Raw genomic sequence first — 25807 nt, 5'->3', positions numbered from 1 at the left:
TCTTTGGACTTCTGGACGTCTGGTTCTCTGTGCTTGTTGCTGTCTCCCATGGACTTTCAGTAAGTTTTTGTTTTTTAAACCAGACAGCCTGCCTGTCTGTGTCTGCATTGGAATCTTCAATCTCAACACAAGTTGTGACAGGTTAGGAATTGTGGTGTCAATCCTTTTGAAACAATAAATCACTCTTGGTCTTAGGATGTAAATGCTCAGTAGACATGTGAGTATATATAAAATACTGACTAGTTTATTGAGGAACCTCTTGAAATATAATGGTGCATATGTTGTGAAGAGGTTCTGAATAAATAAACAAAAATATAAATGTTTAAACATAAACATTGGGTGTTCTTTATAGTGACTATTATCAGGGATACAGAATCAACTACAAATAACAATACTGTCACAGTTTCTTAATGGAGCTGGCAATGACAGTGACAATTCCTGTGTGTAATGCAAACCTATTTAAATTTTCAATAGCATTTGAAAACATTGGCATTTTTTTGCTCTCCATCACCTCCTGAAACAAGTATTCTGACTCTTTAACAGCCAAATGTTTCACTGTGTCCACCAGCTAGTTGTTAATTTTGTGTGTTAGTCTGGGCCGGGTAGGTGGTCCACTGTGGGTTAATCAGATCTTTGTCTCTGAAAGCAGCTGCCTGTTGCTGCTAAAAACAAAGCAGGTAAATGGTGAAACCGAACTAGAACAACAAATTTCCAGGCTGGAAAACTAAAAGATCTGAAAGATGGGCTACTGTAAAGGTTGCCACTGGAAGCTACAACTTTCTCACACGCACGCACAATCATCTGATCAGTTTTGGACATAGTGTATATTATTATAGCTGCTTTAATGTGACACATGGTTTACTTAAACCCTTGTCATATGGGGCAACTCTATGAAACATGATTTCTCCTCATTTGATGGTTTTGAAGACTTTGAGGCAGAAGTAAAACTAAAGCATTTCAATCAAAGTAATCCACGGTCCTAGAAAATAGTTTCTTTATTATCACACAATTACATAATTTCTGAATATCAGGGCTGTTTGTGTGATAAAGGTAGAAAGCCAATTTGTTGTGGCATTTCTTTGGCCTGGAGGCATGCAGGTTTTTGTTTTTTTTTTTTTTATTTGCTGCCCACTTTACTTTGCCCTTTTTAAATGAACCACTGGCTTTTTTTTTTTTTTTTTACATTGCCTTGATTTTAATATAAGCTTCTGTGGTCATCTGACATGAAAATAATTCTTAAGCTACTTATCCAGAATCAACAGACAAATCTGTACTAAACAGTCCCACATTACTTTAAGTCAAAGTGATTAAAAAGGAAACTGTTTGTGTGTGAAATCAGAAGGGAACTGGGACCATTGTAATAGTTTGTAAGCTACAATGCTATCTTACATATAAGGTTCCACCATAAAATGATTATCAAAATCTGTCAAGTATTTCATAGGATTTGATTTTCATAGTGTGAAATATCAAAGTATAACTCAAGCAAAAGGAATTATTTTGTTGCACAACAGTTACTAGAATAGTGTCTTTGATTCTTCCAGAAATATGACTGTGCAAATGTGTATATGTAGGCTATATTAAATAAACAAAGTAATTCAGCACAACTGCTCTGTTGAGCCCAGTGTTCCCTTAGCTCTCAGCAGTGATGAATTTATGAGTTTCTTTACAAATAAAATCACAACTATTAGAGATAAAATTCAGCAGATGCTTCCTATACCTGCAATAAATGAATCTTCTACTACAGTAGCTCTTGAATCATCTGTAGGACCTCAGTTATGTTTAGACTGCTTCTCTCCCATAGATCTCTCTGAATTTACATCAGTAGTTGCTTCATCGAAATCATCAACGTGTCTCTTAGACCCCATCCCGACTAGACTGCTTAAAGGCACCCTGCCATTAATGAACTCATCTTTATTGGACTTGGTAAATTTATCTCTAGTATCAGGCTACGTACCACAGGCCTTTAAGACTGCAGTAATCAAACCTTTACTCAAAAAGCCTAGTCTTGATCCAGGAGTCTTGGCTAATTATAGACCAATATCCAACCTGCCATTTATTTCTAAAATCCTAGAAAAAGCTGTTGCTAACCAGCTATCAGACCACTTACACAGGAATGAACTATTTGAAGATTTTCAATCAGGATTTAGAGCACATCATAGTACAGAAACAGTACTGTTGAAAGTTACCAACGATCTTCTCTTAGCCTCAGATAATGGACTTGTTTCAATACTTGTCCTCCTAGACCTTAGTGCAGCATTCGACACCATTGACCACAACATCTTATTACAGAGACTGGAGCATGTGATTGGTATCAGAGGAATAGCGTTAAAGTGGTTCCAATCCTATTTATCGGACAGATTCCAGTTTGTTCATGTCCACGATGAACCTTCCACACGAACAAAAGTTAGTTATGGAGTTCCACAAGGTTCTGTGCTAGGACCGATTCTGTTCACCCTGTACATGCTTCCTTTAGGATATGTCATTAGGAAGCACTCTATTAATTACCACTGCTATGTAGATGACACTCAGTTATATAAACCTGTTAACACAAACCAGTTAACCAGACTTCAAGCCTGTCTAACTGACATCAAGGCCTGGATGACCAGTAACTTTTTACTTTTAAACTCGGAGAAAACAAAAGTCATTATATTTGGGCCAAAAAATCTCAGAAATAACTTTTCTCAAATTATAGCTACTCTAGATGGCATAGCCCTGGCCTCCAGCACTACTGTAAAAAACCTTGGAGTTATTTTTGACCATGACATGTCCTTTAACTCACACATAAAACAAATTTCTAGAACTGCATTCTTTCACCTGCGCAACATTTCCAAAATTAGGAACATCCTGTCTCAAAATGATGCAGAAAAACTAGTCCATGCATTTGTTACCTCAAGGCTAGATTACTGTAACTCATTACTATCTGGATGTCCCAATATCTCCATAAAAAGCCTCCAATTAATCCAGAATGCTGCAGCCAGAGTCCTGACAGGAACTAGCAAGAGAGATCATACTTCTCCTATATTGGCTTCTCTTCATTGGCTCCCTGTAAAATATAGAATAGTTTTTAAAATCCTTCTTCTCACATACAAATCCTGTCATAATCAAGCTCCTTCATACCTTAAAGACCTCATAGTACCATATTATCCCAATAGACCACTTCGCTCTCAGAGTGCAGGTCTACTTGTGGTTCCCAGCGTTTCCAAAAGCAGAATGGGAGGCAGAGCCTTTAGTTATCAAGGTCCTCTCCTATGGAACCAGCTCCCAGCCTGGGTTCAGGAGGCAGACACTCTCTATACTTTTAAGGCTAGACTTAAAACCTTCCTCTTTGACAAAGCATATAGTTAGGGCTGGCTTCAGGCAACCCTGAACCATCCCTTAGTTATGCTGCTATAGGCCTAGACTGCCCGAGGACCATCGGTGCACTGAGCTCCCCTCCCCTAACCCCCCCCTTTCCCTTCCCCTCCCCTCTCTTCTCTCCTCCCACCTCATGTATATTCCACCATTGAATGTTACTAACCTTGTGCTCTCTCCCTCTCTCTCTGTTCTCTCTGTACCTTCTGCAGGTGTCCCTGGTCCTGGAGCTGTATATCGCTGATGTGCAGTTACTGGTCCCACCAACCTGCAGTGTCTATTTGTTGTTTATTCTTGCTGTTCTTTTCTCTCTGCTCTATACCTATTAATGTGAAATGAGTAAGATTGTTGCTGCTCTTTTCTCTCTCTTTTATCCACTCACCCCAACCGGTCGAGGCAGATGCCCCCCAAACTGGGCCCAGTTCTGCTGGAGGGTTTTTCTTCTGTTAAAGGGGGTTTTTCCTCTCCACTGTCGCCAAGTGCTTGTTCATAAGGGATTTGTTGGGTTTTTTTTTGAGGGGGGGTTGTAAAGTGCCTTGAGATGATTTGTATTGTAATTTGGCCCTCGAATAAATTGAATTGAGTCTCCGAATTAAATTGCCAGAGCAAACCCTGTAGAACTTACATTTTTAGTATGTGCTGCTATTTGACACAATTCCCTCAAGGGTCTGTACTGAAAATAACTTACTGTGACATTATTTTCAACACTGTGGACCTCCACCACCTCACAGCACCAGTTCTTCATATCAAATCCAAACCCAGAACTTTTTTGCTGTGAAGCAAGAGTACTGGCCCCTGCATTTGCAAGTTTCTCTAACTTTCCACTTCGTGCAATGATTGGTGATCTGAGTAGATGTGAGAAAGGAGCCAAGAATTAGACTTCATTCTCTCTCTTAGAGATGTGTTAGACAATTTGTGGCACTTTTTAAACCACTTGTTGCACCACTATAAATGGCTTTCTGTAGAGATTATCTTTACACCCCCTCCCCCAACATGAAAATTGGCAGCAGTTTCATCAGCATTAACATTCCTGATCATATTTAGAAACAGCAATAATTGTAATGTTATTTTAAATGTAAGTTTTATTGATATATTAACTGAAGATGCAGATAAATAATCTTATTCATCTTTCTTACAGGTTACAAAGCCACATTTATTTCACCTGAGCTCCACGGTCTTGTGAGCTCCACTTTTCTTGACATGACAGATTAAAAGGCAGATAAATCCATTGTCATAGACTCCTGCAATCAGTTCATAATTAATTTGTCTACTTGGGGGTAACATACAGTATTTTCCTTTAATTTCCCAGAACCTAAATTATATTTATTCCTAAAAATGTGAATAAGATGTAGTAATAATCAGTAATATATATGTGTTGATTTGGCTTTAAATGGAGCAATTCATAAAGGAAATTCCTCTAGAATATAATAACATGATCAACTAAACTAAAAAAACTGAAAACAAACTGAACTTTGTCTATGTTTTCCTTTTATCATTAAATTTAACATTTTATTCTTCTAATTACTGGTTTAAGATGTACTGCTGATAGTCAATTAGTTACAATTTGTGGATTTAGAAGAATAAGACCGTATCCTTAACAACACTGCATCATTTCCACCGTTAAAGTGAATCTTTAATTAACAAAACCATGTGGATTTTACTCTCCAGTGCCAGTCAGTGTACATGATGCTGCACACCAGTGTCTTTTCACTTCCAGATGCATGGAAAATGTTTGTATTTGCACATTTAGTTAAGACAACACAATGACTTGTGTATCCTAACAGTATCAGGGTTTCCATCAGCTCCTGCTGTATAGATGAGCTGTTATTTCAAAAGATGATGGTGATTTTTTTTTTTTTTTTTTTTCAAGCGCTAAGTTCATATTTTATGTGTAATTTCTGTCCTTTGCTGCACATGGCAACCTACTGAAGCCCTTTTCATGGAGACAACCTCTGGTACACCCAGCCTCCCTCTGCAGCGTGCTGAAACTCTCCCAGGTCACATGCTCCGTCCTTCGGTTTGGTGAAGACAATGCGGTCCTGAAGACTGTTGGTCTGACCCTGCCAGAACTCGATCAGGTAAGGGTTCACCATGTAGCCTCCCCTGTTAGCACAGCATGGTAGAGGTACATCAGACCAAGCCAAACTTCTTTTATTCTTGACCAATAAAGCTTTGGGTGTGTGGCAGCCCGTGGCACAGAAAACAGGACAATGATCCATAGCAGACCTCAAAAATCAAAACTACTTCAAGAACAATCCCCTGACCTGAGCATCAGAGAAAACTCAAGGTAAGATCTTAAACATGCTGTGTGCATCCTAAAATAAAACAAGTCTAGAAAGACTCTTAAATCGGCTAGGCAGAGATTTTGCAGAATGTCATATCTGCCAAACTGGGATTATTGTCAGAGGACAGACGATGTGCAGCTCGAGCTAACAGCTAGTTACCATAGCTTTGCATAAAGAATGGAAACCGAAAAACAAAGGCAGTAATGCTTACCAGTAGTCAGGCATAGGCACCTCTGAGTCCTTGTACTTCTTCTCCAGTTCTGCATTTTTCTGCCTGAGATACTAAAAGTAAAGACACCGTGAAAGCGGAGCCTTCATCATTTGTGTATTACCTACACAACACAGCAGAGCTTCGGTTCTTACATCTCTGTTGGGAATGGGAGTGCTTTGTCGACTCACAACAGCACCAATCTGGCTGCTGTTCGGTCGTGAGTGGAAGTATTCACAGGAGCTTTGGTAGGGGATCCTCTCCACAGTGCCCTCAATACGAATCTAGAGTCAGAATCAAACAGACATTGTGTAATAAGACAGAAATACCTCACTTTTATTAGTGGTATCGGGTAGGAACATGAAAGTTGCTGTACCTGTCTGTTCAGTGCTTCCCAGTAGAAGACTAAGCATGCATATGGATTACTCTCCTGCAGACAAACGACAAGCACCGATATGTAAAATACAAAATCCAACAAAAGGAGCTAGTCAGCTTCTTCATGCCGTCAGGACTAAGAAATGATGTCTAAAGAATTAAGACAAAGATTGAATTTTTACATCATATTTAGAAAAATGCAGGAAAATGAATGAACAGTGTATTTTGTTTCTGTGGCTTAACATCACAATAAGGTCACTTCAAATGGTACAAAACCTGCAAGACAGTCAAAAAGACAGAGACACTAGGTACCAGCTCAGAACCCTTTCGGCTCTCATAGTTTGTGAAGAAAAGGAAACCTTCGTTGCTGTAACCTTTCAGGAGGACAATACGAGCAGAAGGACGTCCATCCCTGTACAAACACAGATATGGGAGACATTAGATGGTGAAAAATTGGAAACAAATCAGCATTTTTCATCTGAAATGGTGGTGTCACCTACTTGGTGGCAGTGGCGAGGCACATGGCGTTGGCCTCTCTGATCTCAGGGCACTTTGTTGCTTCATCAAACCAGTTTCCAAATTGCCTGACGGGGTCCAGAGATGCAAGATGACTCTCCTCAAAGCACTGTGGACAAAATGATCCATCCATCATATTTGAAGAGACCAATTTTTATTTATTTATCAAACTGCTTCAATTTATTGTGTCAAGTAATTATCATGAATAAAAACTCAGGTGGGATGTATTATTCCATAAGAGGAGAACTACAATTACTATCATTAACAGGTCTGAAATGCACTTACTTTGGTACTTTATTGTTCAGGGTTCAATAGAAGATTAAACTGCACAGTGCAAATTTCCTCCTCTTAAAATATAGTTGTTGTGGGGGCAGCCTGAATTATTCTACTTACATCTGGTCTTTTTTGTTTTCTGAAATAGTGTATACAGGCCAGAAGTCCAAATCAAGTTTTGAAACATCTGGGGAGCATGAAAACACCTGCTTTCTCCAGCTACATCACTGACTAATTTAAATTTATTTTATTTGTATAGCACCAAATTACAATAAAATCATCTCAGATTTTTTTGTCAGCCCGGCTACAGTGCTGAAAAGAAACCTGGAATTGTTCTCATTAGTAGTATGAGTAGTATGCAAGTATGGCTTCACAAAGAGGTTTTTTTTTTAAAAGATGTTACTATGCTGTTTCCAGGCTAGGTTTGGTGATCACTTATCAAATCAATAACTAACAGAGATTTAGATAAGAGAGATCGAATATTTAATAATCCACATTTGACTGTCTTGTTTTTTCTATTCAGGAAGAGGAATAGTCTTAAGGATTATTAGGTGAATGTGAGAGTAATTGCTGCTATCACTGTAACTGTGTAACTGTATAACTGTCCAGGTATTGTAAAGCGAGCACACTGTACTAGCTAGTATATATCACACATTCAAATATATCATTATATGTACAAATATTTAAATTTGCAGGGATAGTTCACACTGTATATTAGTCTACAGAAGTGAAATTAGATGTTAAGGGTGGACAGAGTGGGCTAAAGGCAAGAGGGAAAAATATGACTATATCCACAGATGAAACAATCGCTGCCTTAAACAACTTTCCAAAGCCATACTGTATATGGGCAAGATCATTGGGACATTATGTTATGATAACTTGCACCAAAAGAAATCCAGCTCGTAATTACAGTTAGTCACCTTTTTCCATTTACCACTGATTTATATGTATCTACTATGCTGGCTCTTGATTCCCTGTATTCAGTAGCTCTGCAGCTGACTACTGAATACCACTGATCACAATAAATGATAGTATGGACACGGATACTGCAGGTTTCTTCTGCCATGCCACTCATGATGGGTTTGTTGGATTTCTATGTAAAATGCCTTGAGATGATTTTTACTGTGGAGCTGTACAAATGAAACTGAATTGAATTGGATGTGAATATAGATATACAGACACCTGAGTCCACTCAACCACAAAATTACATCAACTTCCGCAAAAACAGGGTTCGTGTTCAACCTGTTATATTTACACCACCCAAACCCACCCAGAACAAATAGTTTAACGTTAACTGTTCACACACTTGTCAAATCCACTTCACTTAAAATAAATCGCTAACGATATCTGAAACAAACACTGTTAACGAGAACTTTTTATCGAACTTTTCACCGTAAGCGGTGTTTTGAGGTATCGTCACAGTCACCTAAAAACTCACTCGCTTTCCCACTCAACCCCAGTTAATATGCCATACATTAAACTGGAACACCTGTCCCTTACCTCTTCATCTTCTTTGTATTTCTTCCTCGTGTCACTCAGGTCCATGCTTCCCTGATTTCATGCAGAAAGTCAGTGCAAAGACGCTGTTGGCCCAGTCAAAGACAAATAAACAATTTTTCAGTACACTCCCACTGTGTGCGTCTCATGCTTGTCTACCTGACGTTGACGTAGCCACGCATCTTCCATGACGTAAAACATTACGCAAAAATGCGGTTTTGTAACGCGACTAAACATCAAAGTGTACAGGATTGGAAGAATCGTATTTTTACGCTGAGGCTTTTGGTTGGAAATACATAAATTATTGCTCGTACAGCAGATATCATTTAAACATTAAACGGACAATGGTGATAAACTCATGACTTATTTCAGTCTGTGGTTAAACAGCTATTTGTGATAGCAAATTTTGGATTAAACAATGATTTAGGTTCTCCATTCCCTTTCATCTCGTGAGCATAATTAGGCCCGAGCACCGACCGAAGGTCTCGGCCCAGGGACTATTATAATTGCTCAATGTGCAAGGGACGAATAATTGAGGGGGGGCGGCTTTACGCAACGTCTAGCGCTAACCCACACCCCACCATGACGAGTCAATGCGCGAGACTTTTTGGAAAATATATATGATGCGGTGTCCGGGCGGGCGTGAGCCTGGAAATTCTTCACGTTCCGAAACTACCTCAATTTTGACCCACTGAACATGTGTGAAAACTCAACAAAATTTGCACAGAAGTCAGAATCGCGTGAAAATTTTATATTTGATAGGTTTCATAAACGAACTCAAAAGAATGGCTCTTTGGCGCCCCCAACAAAATACAATGCGCCAATGGGAGCCCGGCAGACACTTTTTTCATCGCACGTCAAACTTAGCATGTTTATTCTTCATGTCAGGCCAAGCAAAAAAGCTTATCATGCTGAGTTCGTATGAACCAACAGAAAGTCCACCAGTGTCGAGTTTTACTTGAGGTCATTGAGTTCGCTGTTTTTGCTCACCTCGAATTTGAACGAACTCCTCCTTGGGCTTTTGACCGAATGAGCTCATTCTAGGTCTACCTAATCTACACAAGAGGGGCTGCAGAAGTTATCCAAATTTCGTAATTAATTTTCGGTTTCCTTTGGCGGACGCGGAAAGTTGACGTACGTTTTTGGCACCTTCGAGGTGTCAGATTTGAATCTGACCACTTGATGAATTGTAGACCCCGGGTACCTGAATCCAGGTGATTGAACAAAATCACAATATAACGTTTTGAAAATTTGAATGGACAGCCAAACATTTAGTTTGTCACAGGTCTACCAAATTTGGCACAAAAATCCTATAGAGCATGCTGATCAAAGAAGCCAAACAGACCCATGCTCTATTTTCCATGCTGTTGTCTTGGAGATTACCTAAAGCCACCATCATTTTCCAATGGCTGATCTGTTCTGAGGGATGAAATTACATAGAGAGCCAAAATTTAGTTTGTTTGAACTGTACCAAATGTGACTAAAAAAATCCTTTAGGGTGTGCTGATCAAAAAAGCCATTCAGACCCATGCTGTATTTTCCGTGCTGTTGCCGTGGTGATGACTGAGATCCACCATTGTTTTCCAGTGGGAGTTTTAAACTTAAAGGTAGCTGACTAAATAGCTGAATAAATATCTGCAGCTGGTTTGTTGTCAGATTTTAATCACTTATACTCCCCATGAGCCTGAACCCATGTGATCAAATAAAGTCACAATAGGCGCAATGGCGCCCCCTCTAAAAGGATTTGCAAATTTGGATGGAGAGCTGAAATTTAGTTTGTCAGAACTGTACCAAATTTGGCAGAAAAATCCTTTAGGGTATCCTGATGGAAAAAGTCAATGAAACCCATGCTCTATTTTCCACGCTGTTTCCTTGGTGATGGCAGACAGCCACCATTGTTTTTCAATGAGAGATCTACACTGTGAGATGAAAATGCATGGAGAGTCAAAATTTAGTTTGTCAGAACTATACCAAACTTGGCTTAAAAATCCATTAGGACATCCCGATCAAAAAAGCCAATTGGACCCATGCTCTATTTTCCACACTGTTTCCGTGGCGATGATTGAGATCCACCATTATTTTCCAATGGGAGTTTTAAAGGTGCAATAGCTGAATAAATGTCTGCTGCTGCCATCCTGCATTTCTGTGTGTCTGTATGAGCCTGTTTAACTGTGGCCGCAGAAATGTGCCCTCTGTAGCAGTTAACAAAATCCCACACCTCATCTTTCCGGGTGCAAATTCTCCTCTCATTTAAGGGGCTCCCAGTAAGGTGATTGGAACCACGGTTTGACCTTTAGGTGAATAAATCTTGTGGTTTTCTGAGAGACAATACTCTTTTCACTGTGATGTTGTGAAAAATGTGTCTTTTCGGTCCGAACTGTGGCCTCTGGAATGATTTACAAAATGACCCACATCAGCATTGGTAGTCCTGTCAAATGAAAATTTACAAAGATAAATGTGTAAGATTGCTGGTCTGTATGTCTCCACGGGTGTGTGCAATGGTGTGTGTGGCTGAATGTATTTGTTAATGTTTTAATAGTTTAAATAGCAGTTTCACCTCTCACCGGCCGAGGGTCGCTCGCACCTGCGGTTCGCTGAGGGCAGTGGTCCGCTGGAGGAGGCAGTTCACTTGAGGCGAGGGCCGCTCATCGGCTATATTTCACCACTATATTTATTTCTATGATTGTGTTAATGAACAGAGGATTTTTTCCCCCCAGGATGGTGTTGTTTAGTTAGTACATTAATCCTTTCCAAACTTTGTACCCATTTTCCTTCTTGGTATCACCACACATTTTTCATCAAAATTACAAAACTTGGCAGTTTCCTCCTGAAAAGTGTGAATTATTCAGGAAATTAAAGAATTTCCTGAATAATTCTTTAATTTTCTTCCTTGCAGTGATTTATCTGCCTCATCAGCATTTCATGATTGAAATTCAGGTCCTGTTGATTTTTAAGTTTTTTGTAGGAGCTCATGTCATGCTTTAATCACAATTCTCTTCTCAGCCCATATCACTTTTTCCTCAGCTTTCTGTTTTTCAAGTATGTCCTTTTTGCTCTTCAGCTGTGTCAATTTCTTGGATTTGCTGTTGTGGTGTCTTATTTTAATATTTCAAATTATTGATGTCATTTTAATAGTCTTTATAATTTCCAGTTCTGGACATGCTGGATCGCTTTAATGACCTCATGAATTTCCATTTGCAACCTTTCATTCTGCACTCTGGGCAGCTCAGTAGCTATTGCAGCATTATATTGTTGATATGTCTTCTTCAGATTAAGGATTTCCTCTTGCAGGGCGTCACTCATCTGTCTGGTTGCTTCTCTTTCATCCTTTATTGCAGCACAATCATATTAATTTGTAATTTCCTCGTCCTCTAGTCTAACTAGTTCGCTTTGTTTCACATACTCCATGGCTTTTTCTTGTATCTTTTGCAGAAAGCAGTTTTGATTGTTCAGTTCTTCATTTGCACCTTCTGTGATAGCAATAAAATAGCTTGTCACTGAGTGCATTGCTTCACTAGAATTCTCTAGTTCAGTTCCTTCTTTCTTTCACTGTATGATATTTTTTGTCTATATATTTCAACTTCCAAATCTATTTGTGAATGGATTTGTGAGACTGTCTTTCCAATTGGAATAGCAGCATCAGTCATATGAGCAAATCCACAAAAATGTCACCCTCTACCAGCTGCTGTTCAAATGAAACATACTTTTCATGATTTGTGTAATTGGTTCATTCCACAGTAATAACACAGAGTTTTTGTTTTGTTTTTTGTCTGCTACAAACCAAGAAGTTGGTTTGTTCAGGGATCTTACTGAACTAGTCATTTTCTTCAAAAATCACTTGACAAATAAAATCTTTAAATTCCTATCCATTCAAAGAGTTGATCTCATTGTTGCTTCATTTGCTTGTTGAAAGGCAGAGTGATGTTACGTCATGTGCAGACGTTGCCAGTTTACTTTCAAAGATTTCCTCTTGCAGGGCATCACTCACTCACATTGGTTGCCTCCCCCTTTCCTTCACTCCCCGTTTGAGTGTAGACATTCCAGTAAGATCAGCATTTTGACTTCTTCCAATAATGGTCAAACAGCACAGCTTGCAAACTAGCTCAGGGATATGCTGGATTTTAGTTGAGCTTAGCGTAAAACTTGAACAAAGGAAAAACAGCTGGCCTGGTTCTCTTTCAAAAAATACACATATATTTCTAAACTAAATTGTTGTATATCATTTATTTAATTTGTAAACAAACAGAAATTAGTTTTGTGATTATTGAGTGCTCCTATATTGTCAGTACTTTTTTACAAGAACCAGGGTAGCACATGCATATTTCATCTTAATGAGAAAGATGAAGAGGAACATTATGAGGACAGATGGAAACTCAAAAGAGCCAAGGCAAGAATAAAAAATTCCTTTCTTGAGCACTGCATTATAACTGAACTGCAGAAAACAAAAAATCTTTGCAGAGCATGGATCTGCAAGTGAAATTATGAGCTGAGAGTTGTTTCAGTTTGTTTGTGTTGGAAAAATGTGGTAAACTAAATGTGAATGGAATGAGCTCTACCTTGCAGTTGCTTCCTTGTGGAGTGAAAGATGCACAAACATTCAGGTGTCTGTTTTCAATCATCAGGACATGGTGGGGTAAGTCACTCCACTTCCATCTGCTCCCTGGCTCCGCTAAGTAGTACCAGCAACAACTGGAAGGTGCTGGGGTAACTGTCATGAGACAGAGGGGTCTGATCAGTTAAATCTCTGAGTTGGAGAATTTTAGTTCATGACAGAGCAGGAGAGAAAACAGTCAGATAATAACATATGACAAGAGGTGGATGACGGAGTGCCAAAACCCTCCTAACTCCTACTCCGCAAGTCACACTGATTAATATCTTATTCTGTGAGTCTTAGGATCCATAACTGGAACTAATGCACTTAGGAAAAAAATCACATATAAAGGAAAAAAATGTTTGAATAAAATTCTAATAGAGCATAACATTTCAAACCATTTGCCTTGTGCTTTAGAAAATAATTTCATGACACTTAATGTGGTGAAAATGCTTCATTGACACTTTGTAATGACTAATGTTACCAGTACTCATACATAAAGCTGGACCGATCATTTTTCTGCATTAATATGACATACAGTAACTGATGTGAAAGGGATCACTCATATCATGAAGCCACAGGATATTATGACCTATTCCCCTCAGACTTACGTGGTATTTTAAGGTCAGGCCATTGTTTTGTTTTTCTGGCCCTCAACCTTTTTGCTTTGCTTTGCTCTTGCTGCTTTAACCAGCATTATTTTCATTCATAGCAGGCTGTTTTCAGTGAAAAAGCTCTAATAAATCAGTTTTGTGCTTGCTCACCAGCACCAAATGGCATCTCAGGACTTGGTCAAGACAAACGCAAAAAAGGATCCTCATTTCATACTAATTCACTCCAAATAAATATAGAATGACTAAACAAAAATTGACTGTATTTGCATCTGACTTTGCTCCCTCTCCATTGTTTCACTCTCTCTATTAATATTTTCTTATTCAAATCTTCTTCTTCTTCATATTTACACCTGTTAGTGAAACCAAACTTTGCTCTTGCTCTGAATACACTGAATACTTCTACTTTTCAGTAGCTACATTAAACTGCTTCAAAGATGTAAAAGTTTAAATTAAGGAAAAAATGTGTTATTGTGGCTCTCCTGTGGAGTTTTATTTTTGGCTGTTTTGCCCACCACTGTTAAAAATATTAGGTTAGGGTCACATGTTAAGGCTATGTTTCCTCTCTTATCTCTTCAGTTATTTCAAAAATCAGCATGTGCCCAATGACTAGAAATCACTCTTAATTTCACATCCATGCAAATCTTTTTACACATTTTGAAAGTGGGATCATCCCACTGCATGAGAACTGACTTGCCTCCATCTGTTGAACATTTTAACTGGAATTTCATTCCTTGAAGTATAAAGTCCAGTGGGTCTTTTAGATGGAGATTTTCCCCAATATTGATTTCATGGATATCATATTTCTCTGTTTAATATGAGATACAGATGTAAGGTCTCTTTCCCACATTTGAGATGCAGTGTGTTGCAGTTACTGTAGCAGGGGATTGTTTGTTTTCTTAGCCTTTGCGCTTCCTGTGGATAAGCTGTAGCTGCCACAGTGGACAATGGCATCAAGCTGAAAGCGTCTCATGGGTAAGGACTAAGTCTGTTTAGACATCCAGACAAACATTACCACTGTGTACTTCTGACCTTTCATAAAGATTCTCAAAGAAAAGGACTTCAGGAAACAATTTTGAATTTGTCATAGTTGTTTCTTAATAACTAACTGTTCAAACAAGTCAAAAGGTATTAGAAATGTAAGAAACTTTAATTTGCAGTGCACACAAAATGCTTTCTATGAATATCAGTGTGATTTGGCTGATCAGTCCCATTACTGTTGCTCCAGACTGACATGTCTCAAGAATTAATTGCATGGATTTCCATTGTTATGCAGTAATTCATTGTTGTAGCCTACAGTTGTTCACTGATGTTTTGTAGTCATTCATAGTCCACAGAGAATGAATCCCCATGGCTTTTTATTTTAATGCTGCCGTGAAATTTACATCTTTGTATTTGATAAACTACTGACTAGATTGCCATACAACACAAATATCCCAGGTTGCTAGTGGAAGAATCCTAATGAAGTTGATTTCATGACTCTTCATCCAATGCAACATTTCATTTTGTTGTATTTAGAAAAAGTACTTGCTAATTCTTGCACAAACAAATTACATTCTCATTAGCGACCTCTGTGCTTTTCCAGGTAATTAGTAAATATTAGCAGGCAAACACAACAAAGATTGTAAACATGGTAAAAAAATGATAGCTGTTAGAAATGTTACCATTGTCGTTGTGAGTGTGTTAGCCTACTGATGTTAGCATTTGGCTAGCAAAGTATGGCCTCACAGAACTGCACGCATGAAACTGTAAGCATATTCTCTTGTTTATTGCTCTAGGCATAAATAAATAGACCGGACAGTGTTTGTTTGACTACCCCATGCTTTAATGCCATCCCTAAAACAAAAAGCAGACCCAAAAACTCTCTCATGTCCAATTTTCCACAGCTGCCTTTAAGTACTATACTTTTTTGTTTTCTTGATTTTTTTAAACTATACATGCAGTAATGAGTTCTGAAGTCTTTTAGATGATTTTTTTCCTTTGGTGGTCATAATGGAGAATACAGATCATGTAAGATTCAATTCAGATGGTAAAATGTAGAACAGAAGGACCACAATCATCATGATGGGAGATCAGAAATTATGATCTGAACTATCAAATTACTGCTGAATAACTATTCAGTGTTAATCCTTGCAAGAAATTCTTACTAGAAACTGATGGAAAGAATATTTTCCTTTATTATTCTGCTCCTCTATGTACATCCAATAAGGATGCAACTTTAAACTTTGTCCAGTATCACTACAAAAATGTTCTGAGGATATAATTTGGCACATTCATTGTCACAACTAAAGCTGTTATTACTGTATGTAGTTGTAGAGCTGAGAGGTGACACAGTAAAACAGATTCAGTACATTATGATGAGTTGGGCTGATTTGAGACAGACCTGTGATTAGTTATTAAGAAGAACATCAGTATGAAGGGATCTGCTGGGAAAAGACAATATGACTTCACAAATTAAAAATATCACATTATTTGCTTGTTGGTGGAAAGAGTTTTTAACTGACCAAGATGACAAAAAATATTGCCCTTGATCTGACTAAAGTTGTTTGATCAGGATGAGATGTGTAATCAAACAATTTTCTTGCAAACTATGAGGAAACCTAGTTATTATTTAAAAAAAATGTTTTGTCCTCTGTGAGAAAGTGTCTGCAATTCAGAAATAGTTTACATGTGATGTCCGTTTGAATCATAGGGGGGCCTTGGATACTTTTTAAGTTCTATCATTGTGTTTCAGTCACAAATTTTTAAACAGGTGAAAAAGTGGAGTGTGTGCAGTGTCAGTGTAGTCCATAAAGTTCACTTTCACAAATCATGTCAGAGATTCTTTTGTGTGATATATTTCTTATTTATATTTATTGTATTGTCATTGCATTTATGATTTGCCTTAATTTTCATTCACAACAGCTAATGTGTTGTGAATGAAAATTAAGAAGAAAAAACGTCTGCCTCTTCATGCCCAGCAGATATTAATGGTCTACTTTCTTGAGATGTATTGTTTGTAGTATGGTTTTCTGTGTTGTGTCAGGCAAGAGTGTTTGTCCTATGTGTCACTTTTTTCTATATCAGAAGTATTTTCACATATTTACTGAACTATTTTATTCCAGAACATTAGCGGCTTATTATCCATATCTAAGCAAAATATCCAATTTCGACACACTGGTAATCTATTACTGGTGATCAAATAACAGATATACACATCCGTTGTCAATCACAAGCATGCCACCGACATATGACAAGGCCTGGGTTTTGTAAGAATTTATCTGATTTTGTTTTTAGCACTAACTGCGCCTAAATACAGCAAAGCATCTCCTCTTTTTAGTTTCCTTTTCAGGTGACTGAGCAAAATGCAGTTATAACATCTAAAACATTTCCATTGAGGCATTTGATGAATAATTTCTACACTTTGTTTACATTTCATAGGGTATGAATCATAACAGTATAATTTGTGGCAGAAGTCATAGCATTATGTATAATTAGAAAGAATGAAAACATACTTTTACCTATCTCATTGAATACAGGAACAGTATACAATGATTTAAGATATGCGAGAGGACAGTTAGACAAGAAGCGCAACAAATCTTAATTTTTCAGTAGATATGTAAACTGACAATCGTCTGTGCACACCAGTGTGTTGCTATCTTGTGTTTGTCTACAAACATAACAACAGCCTGTGACTAATGCTAATTTCCTCCAGTCTTGCATGATGTAGTGATAAGTCACAGGCAGATAATTAAAACAAGAGTTCATGAGAAAAACATTTTTTAAAATTAAATCATAATGATTTTTGTACAGTGCAGACATTTCTCAAATCAGCTTTACTGACAGAAAACAGCAACAAACAAAATCCTTTATATCTACCCTTGTTTAGCATGTTTACCATTCTCTGGTAATTGAATTGTATGTTCATGTATTATTATGTTTTTTGTGTCTTTTCTTGAATAGCCTAGATAAGACCACTGCAGCATCTGATTTGTGGTCAGTCAAACCAGATTGCTTTTAAAGGACAAAAAAATAAGGAGAGAAAAATAATGCAGAAAGAACCAATCTGGCTGGGTATAAGGCTTTTAGCAGGTTGTTTTAGGCTCTGTTAGTCTGTAAGTCTGTTCCAGTCTTGTGAACGTGATATTTCAGGAAAGCCAGGAGGGAACATCTTCAAATTTCCCACTAACTTGGACTCATAGATGAAGTAATTAGATTTTGGTGGTCAAAGGTCAAGGTCACTGAGACTTGTTCATTTATTCTTGTGTATTTGTTGTGTAGGCCTATGGGTTCTTGTTTTTTGGAGTATACAGATGAGTATGAAACTAGCCAGCGGATGGTTTGTAGCTTTGAGTAGCATAAAGAATGGAAATGGGGAAAACAGCTAATGTTGGCCTGGGTAATGCAGTATACCTGCTAGCACATCTAAAGCTCACTAATCAGCACATTATACAAAATCTAATTTCTATAATCTGTACAAACATAGACCAGGTTTGTGGTTTTAAAGGATATAACATGCTGGACTTTGTCAAATATTGTGTTTTTAAACACATGTTTATTATTGTAACATGACAGCTGAAGTGTGGAGTGATGTGCCTCGTATCGGAAAGTGGGACAAGGGACATATATTGTCATTTATGTTGGCTGACTTGTTTTACACAAACTTGGTTTCGTGCATGCAGTTATCTTTAAAAGAACATAAACTCATGTTTTTTTCGACACAGTTTTACATGCAAAGATACATGAGTCCAAATATACACCAAACATATAGAATGTTTCTCTATAGAACTGGATGAGCTATAAACACGGTGTCATGTAGTACAGTAGTGGAACAGGCACATATAATGTAATATAATATATAAATTTTTCCCTTTAAAATACATTTAGGACTAAATTTACTAAATGTGCTGTCAGCACAATATATGATGAATATTGCATTTGTATTTTTACATATGGTCAATCAACTCCCCTCTTTCCATTTTGGTTATCATATTTTTCTGTGGAGAATGTCTCCATATAGCCTATGCTGAGGCAACTGACCTGAGAATGACATCCATTAAACACTGACAGCTAGAGTTATCAGCTCATCCCTAAGTAGCTAAAAACTGGGAAGATAGTACGGTCTATTCATTTATTGGAACAAGATGACATATCAGCTCATCTAAATGTTGAAAATATTTAGTCTGAGTAGTACATTAAATATATGAAATCCAGAGTTTGGTAATATGATATAGGAGCAATTCACAATGAAGTGAAGTGAAAATGAGAGTCAGTTTTGCCCTAAGGGTAGAAAACTAAAGCTTGGAAAAGAACATGAGTCCTAATAGTTTGAACAAATATAAGTATTGAACACCCACTGCTCTTGGAGACATCTCACTCTGAAACTTCAGAATAATGGCAAACAGTACAGCAACCGATTATTTATTTCAATATGTCATCGCAACAGATGTAAACAATTCCAATGTATGTTTAAATTATAAACTACACACAGGTTCACATTAGTTAGAATTAAGTTTGTCTGGCTCCGTGATTGGTCTAATAAATAGGTTCCCCAATGACAGTTAACTGGAAAAGTAGCAGGAAGCTGATTTGCAGTAGCTAAGTTGGTCATTTTTTCTAATTACAGCCACGTTTTAACATAGGATTTTGTGTGCTAAATTAAAAATCCAGATAAAAAACTTATTTTAAACCTTACTTTTTCTTGAGAAGCAGATAGTATCAGAATAGAATAGAATCAGTTTTTTTTCCTTTGTAGTCTATGGGAGTTTCTGTTTTTGCTTGGTGACTTATATTTTAATTCTATTATGGGTTAGAGCATTAGATCATAGAGATAGTAGTCTAGATATTGTTTGTCCCCTGTGTGGTTTCCCTTGTGTTTCCATGATGACCTCCTCTGTCCTTTTTCATGGGAACACACACGCTGTGAGAGGGATATCAATGGCAATTATACAGGAACTTACGCCAAATCCCTTTAAATCCAAAATTGGCAGTTTTTCTTCATTCTATGGTGACTGTTACAATTCTCTGGTGATGCACTGTGACATTGTGATACTCACAGTCAGACAGTCAATTTGTTGGATAGATGGAAATCAGAATCAATTTTATTGTATCTCCTAATATTAGCTTGAAGATGTCATGTAATGCATGGCCACTAAAGCCAGTGTCTTACTGTATATAATAAAATATTCCAGCATGTTGGGTTCATTAGCACACAGGGATTCATATCAGTTTATTTGAACTTTATGACTTTATACTCTGTGTGCATATGTACTTAGGGTAGGTTCTTGCTTAGAGTAATCTTTCCTAATCCTTTCCCCCTTTATACAACTCTTAACTTGATCCTCTGCACAAGTTCACTGTTATGACATTGGATAATGACAAAATCTGTAATCATTGTTCCACTGAAAAACATACCTGATGTTCAATCGAAGGTGAGCTCAGTTTGAAGCTCTCTGATAGAGTTCCATTGCAGAAGGACCCCCACCTCACTGCTTGTGTTTACAACTCATTGCGTCAGGATTTCTTTAAGGAATTCAAACGTAGTCACCATCTTGTTTTCATTTGACATACTCCCATTCGGATGTATAAACACAATATCTTCTTTCACCGGTACAGAGTAACAGATATGACTGAAACCCAGAGAGCAGCCAAGAAATGTCTCGGTGATATACACGGCTCAATGTGACAAGTGTGGTGTGGCTAAACTAAATAAATCAAATTTGAAATGTTTTTGCGATGAAATAAGCTCAGGGTGATGCAAGATGGCAGACGTTTTTCTGTACGGCAGAAATGTGATGGTCTTGCGCACATGGCACAATTCAGCTTTCCTAATTCAACACAATATATGTGATGTAATCTAATCCATAAATTCAAATCAGCCATTGCCTATCTTTCAGAATTTTTAAGTGTCGCTTTACATCTTTTGTTATTAGAAAAGATAACAAATGCAGTCAGTTTAAGTACAATATGTAGAAAGAGAGAAATGTATCTACAAAAATACCTGGAGACAATTCAAAGTTATTAATTATCTCCCTAAAATACATGCCTGCTCCTACATGACTGCATCAGGCATATAAGAGCTAGTAGCATCTCGAAACCTTAGAAGCTCATTCTTTAAGTAGGTCACATGAGTATCTTGTATTTGCTTTTCACCCAGTTATGCTACAGCAAATATAACGCAACACTGTTGTAATGATTAGTTAATGACAGATCGTTAAAGAGGGGCATTCAGTGTCTAAGAATACATATGTTTTCTGGTGTGGATATTTATTCCATTGTAGGCTTATACCTGAGGCTCTTAATGGCTGTCCTTGGCCATGCTCTGTGCACTGAAAAAAATCTTTTCAGCATTCAGTGTATAACAGGACAGTCTCACATTTCATGCAGTAGGGTACAGCACTCTGGACCCCTTATGCACCTGCAGCAAATCTTATCCTGCATGGCTCAGCCCCATCTGATATAATTTAATAATATAGACTAATATAGATATAGTTTATAATGGTTACTTTTTCCCTTCCCTCCTTCTCTTCTATTGATTTTATTGCATTAAATAACATGCAGCTTTCTATGATCATTGAACACTTGTTAAACTGCTCTTGTGCTAAATAATGACAGGTGATTATATATGTAAGCCTCAAGCAAAAGCTAGTTGGATAGCTTCTAGTGTCTGTAAGACAATTTAGTACCCAGAAACTGTCGTGTGGCTGCCCACTACTGCCAAGCAGTTGTGTCAAATTCAGAGGTTTTTCCCCAAGGCTACTATTATATAAGTGGTGTATACTTAAGTAAATTATATAAGTTAAGTATAACTTAAGTTCAGACAGATGTGCAGCTTCTTCAACTATGGCATTTAGAATTAATATTCTAAATTCAACTGACAACAAGACAGTTTGCCTGTCTATCATTTCAATTCACATAATTAATTTTTCTCCATCCTTAAACTGACTGTAACCCAGTCTACTGTATAATGTATCTGTGTATAATATAATCACCTCCAAATTATCACAGAGGTCTTAGGTCAGTGGTCATGGGTCATTGTCTATTAAACTAGCTGGAACAGAACCTGCTTCAGTCATGCATTCACATAAAAGCTACAGTAGCACCAAACATTTGATGTATTTTGTTACATGACCAAGCACACATTATTTTGGTTTTATTAAGTACTCTAAGTCTTTTACATGAGATAATCAAATAAAGCAGTGGGTTATTTGATCTCCTTCCATTTCACTTTGACAAGGCACAATCTTGAACTGCACTGTGTTTACAATCCTCTGTCAAGTTAAATTGACCTGAAATAAACAAAGAGACATGATTTTGGGCTGCACTTGTGGTGAAGATTAGACACCACAGGAAACTATAACTTGTAGTTTTTTTGTAAAGTATCCAAATATTTGAGAAAACTGTTCAAGGTCTGATTCTCTCAAAGCCATTTTCCACTGAATTTTATCTGGTAAATGAATCACTGTGACTCTAATTTATACCACAGGATTATGAGCTCACAGAGTAGGCAGACTTCACAAAGGCACATCAGCAAAAGGTAGCAGCTTGCATGCAATCCCTCTGCTTGGATGCATGGCATTGGTTTCCCATTAACTGAGCTCAGCTGCAGATGTTACAGAAGCTGTGAGCAATCTGTCCTCTTAAGAAGAGTGTCAGAGACTAAACTGCTTTGCTTTCTTATGGATTCTTTAAGGGATTGGCCTTTATCACTATAACTTTTAAATTGTGTACACTTGTTTTACTTTATTAGCTCTGCAAGGGAAAACAAGTTTAATGCATTTTTTTTTAGTTGTACTGGGTGCTGTCAAGTCCTTTATTTGGCTCTTACATATCACAGTTTCATTAAATGGTGGAAAGGGAAATTATTCAAGATTTCTGGAAGTGGAACTGGTGATAGCCAGGCAAATCTCTCCAAGATCAGTGTACTTCAAAGAGATGTGGAACAAGATGAAACAGGGCCTTTCTGAGGAATAGTCAGTTTGTTAAAATATATGAAATCCATTCTGCCAAATAAAATACATTTATTTTTGTACAGTGCATAAAACATGAACAGTTTAATAGACTTTTCACGCCATATATTTTAACACATCATAGCAAGAGAAGCACAGAGGTAATTAAAGTATTTAGTATTTTCTAACACTACCATAAATCATGGGTACATTCCATTTGAATGGCAGTTCCTTGGCCTTGGTTCCGTGCATATTGCTTTAAAGACTGTAGTAAAATCATATTTATTTCTTATTTCTTAGTATTATTTTTATTTTCTGCTGTAAAACAAGGTCCACAAGAGTTATTCCAGGAGTGTAGGGGTTGGGGATTAGATGATGAACCTTGCCCTCAAATTACTTTCCACATTTTAAAGCCCTACACACACAAGTAATGGTGGATTGGCAAGGGTGAATTGTCTGAAGTGTATGCAAACTGCCACATAACAAAATTAATATGTGCCTATGGTGAGTTTTATATTAATATTACTGTCCAAATAGCTTAAAGTTATACTCCTTAAAATGTTTGATGGATTAAACCCTATTTATGATTATATTTGTGACAGGAATTTTTCAGTAATACCTATTAAACGTATAATGCATGCATGCATTGCATATGATACAGAGGACAAAAACCAGTATATCCACAAGCTATGCAGTGTGCCAAATTTTTATATTGAATGCAGATTTATTGTGTCATGAAACAGTGTTTCCAAAATCACAGGGATCACCAAATCATTTATCATTTACAGGCATAATATAAAAAACATTCACCACACAGTAAAGGTCAGAACACTACTAAAATATGTCATACACACCATATGCACATTTAAGTGAAAAAAGCTTGTCTTATCAAGACTGTTTGTTTGGCTTAGACTGTGTTCACACAAACTTTGTGTTAGTCATGCTGGTCAAGATGGTTTAGTTCTGCATATGATTTCTGAACCTTCCACAGCGCACAGATGCTGCAGGTTTGTACCTGCACGGAAACCACAGGGCAGCTGTAGCAACATACTGGTTTATTATTTTTGTGTTGGCTTGACCCCCTTGTGCAAATTCACACACCAGGATAGCTCTCTAATTATAACAGCAGGCCCCAAGATTGTCAAAATACATTAACTTGATTTTGAATATACTGATGAAATGATGATGCGTATTGAGATTATGGATGGATGGATGAGGATGGAAACACTGAACCTTCTCTATTTGCCATGACAAGATATTTGTATGAAACAAAATTGTTATGCCCCTAAACTGCTCTGGCAGTTTTATTGAAAACAAAGTCAAGAACAAGTATGTTTCAGATATTTTGCTATTGTGCGGTAATAAACAAAATCCACATTTTTATCATTTATGTCACACAGCGAATATTGGTTTTTAAACAGTTTTTTAAATAGAGTTTGATAGAGTGCTTCATCTATTTCCTGTCTGCCTCTCTTTGTGACCCACTTCAAAATAAAGGCATTTAAAGTCCCTTTTTTAAAGAAAAAGGCAGTCCTGGTGTCCACTGCCATGGTGATTTGAAGTACCTATCTGTGATTGAACATTTTAGACATTTGTGCCAGAGTGTCAATGGGGGGTGCTGTTATAGCATTCTGATGACCCCTGTTCACATGGGAACCCTGTTTTTTCGATTAACCTTGATTTCCACATGGCAATCGTTTTGACCAGATGTAATATAAAGCACCTGCAGGTGTCCAGAAGTGAAACTTTTTGAAAACTGTGGAATATTACTCCAATTTAGTCCAGATAGCTTATACTTTTCATGTTAATGCAGTACATTGTGCAATAAATGGTCACAGTAGATTGCAAGACTTGGAGGTAGGATACCCCTAAGGTGTAGGATCAGTAGATCACAAGCTAAACAATATATAGTAGACTACCCCAAGTATATAATAATTGCATTAGATCCCATGCCCATCTCACTTCCCATTTGTCTTTCCTTTCTGAGTACTTGTCTATTGTATCCTGAGATTGTGCAATGATTTCTACTTTTTCATTCATGAGGCGTCATGCTTGTAATGTGACAACACTATAACATCAGTTTTAGCCATCGTACAACACACTTACCAATCAGTAAATATTCAACAAGACATGAGGGTTATTCAGCTGAATTACTGACTGACAATACAGCATCTGTAACTTTTCTGCTGAGTTAGTCAAATGAAAAGATCAAACTGTACATGTAATGTCAACATGTTTTTGTTATGGCTGACAATAATATCTCACTCTTTTCAAGAGAAAGCAAAACTGGCCTGCTTGTTTGTGGCTAAACAAAAGTGAAAGTAACAAATATTTTGCAGGATGATTCTTTTGATAATTTTATTTAATCTTTGCTTTATTGTTCAACATGGGCCTGAAACAAAAATGCTAATTATTTTTGTTTCATTTTCAGGCTACAAGGACTGCAGTTTTGAGAACTGAAAAATTATTTTTGACAGTTGTTGGGTAAGGTTCTGTTGGACACAAACAAATACTGCAATCATTCACATCGGCCCACTTTTTGCTTGTTTGATGTGCAACTGGATTTAATGACTCATTGCACTGGCACACATAATCTGTGCTGTTTTGCCTTCACTTGCAATCACCCCTGATTAAGTCTGTGCATGAAGTACCAGTTCACATCCCAGCATATGGCCTTACATGCGTAATTATACTCCGCCAAAGCATACAGTTTCAGGTTCAGATAGCATCATTTTCTATATTTGGTTACTTTCTTTGGAAAAGAAGTCATCACCTCAACATTGTAGGATCAGAGCTGAATTTCCCCCCTTTTGAATCAAACGAGGGCTCACTTGAAGTAGAGGCTAAAACCATTGACAACTATGCAATATAAGATCACATCACCCAAATGTTAAGGGACATTTAAGTTTCCACAAAGTTTAATTCAGTGTACAGAGGCAGGAAGAGGGCGAGGGAAAAAGAGGCAGTCTGCTCATATTCAGCCCAGACAGTTTCCTTAAGAGGAAAATAATGAGGGGAGTGGTGGGTTACTGACATTGGTAGGATACAGAGCTTCAACAACCAGACATCAGACTGAACGCAGCAAGTGATGAGGACTGCCGTCAAAGGACAGCTTTAAAGGTAAGCCTTGTTTGTTCACACAGTTTCTTTGTTAATTTAATATTTCTAATACC

General features: G+C 37.4%; 1 protein-coding gene across 1 annotated transcript; it reads right to left on the bottom strand.

The window, feature by feature from the left end:
- Positions 1–5197: 5197 nt before the first annotated feature.
- Positions 5198–8642, bottom strand: LOC113130966 (pyridoxine-5'-phosphate oxidase-like). Its single transcript, XM_026307980.1, has 7 exons — positions 8509–8642; positions 6720–6844; positions 6532–6631; positions 6221–6274; positions 6000–6128; positions 5848–5918; positions 5198–5454 (listed from the first exon to the last, which is right to left on the bottom strand). Exons 1-7 carry the CDS (start codon positions 8551–8553, stop codon positions 5289–5291), a joined length of 690 nt encoding a protein of 229 aa, XP_026163765.1. The 5' UTR covers positions 8554–8642; the 3' UTR covers positions 5198–5288.
- Between the last annotated feature and the right edge of the window lie 17165 nt (positions 8643–25807).

This window comes from Mastacembelus armatus, chromosome 5, assembly GCF_900324485.2.
Source record: "Mastacembelus armatus chromosome 5, fMasArm1.2, whole genome shotgun sequence".
NCBI classification, from domain to species: Eukaryota; Metazoa; Chordata; class Actinopteri; order Synbranchiformes; family Mastacembelidae; genus Mastacembelus; species Mastacembelus armatus.
This window is presented reverse-complemented; position numbering and strand designations above follow the sequence as displayed.

What these genes read in the sequence shown, in the direction of transcription:
- LOC113130966 (XM_026307980.1), bottom strand. Translation starts at nt 8,553, where the DNA reads ATGGACCTGAGTGACACGAGGAAGAAATACAAAGAAGATGAAGAG. An exon ending in GGGAAGCACTGAACAGACAG is followed by an intron (nt 6,129 to 6,220) that starts GTACAGCAACTT and finishes TTCTGACTCTAG; the next exon opens with ATTCGTATTGAGGGCACTGT. An exon ending in GTGCCTATGCCTGACTACTG is followed by an intron (nt 5,455 to 5,847) that starts GTAAGCATTACT and finishes CTGTGCTAACAG; the next exon opens with GGGAGGCTACATGGTGAACC.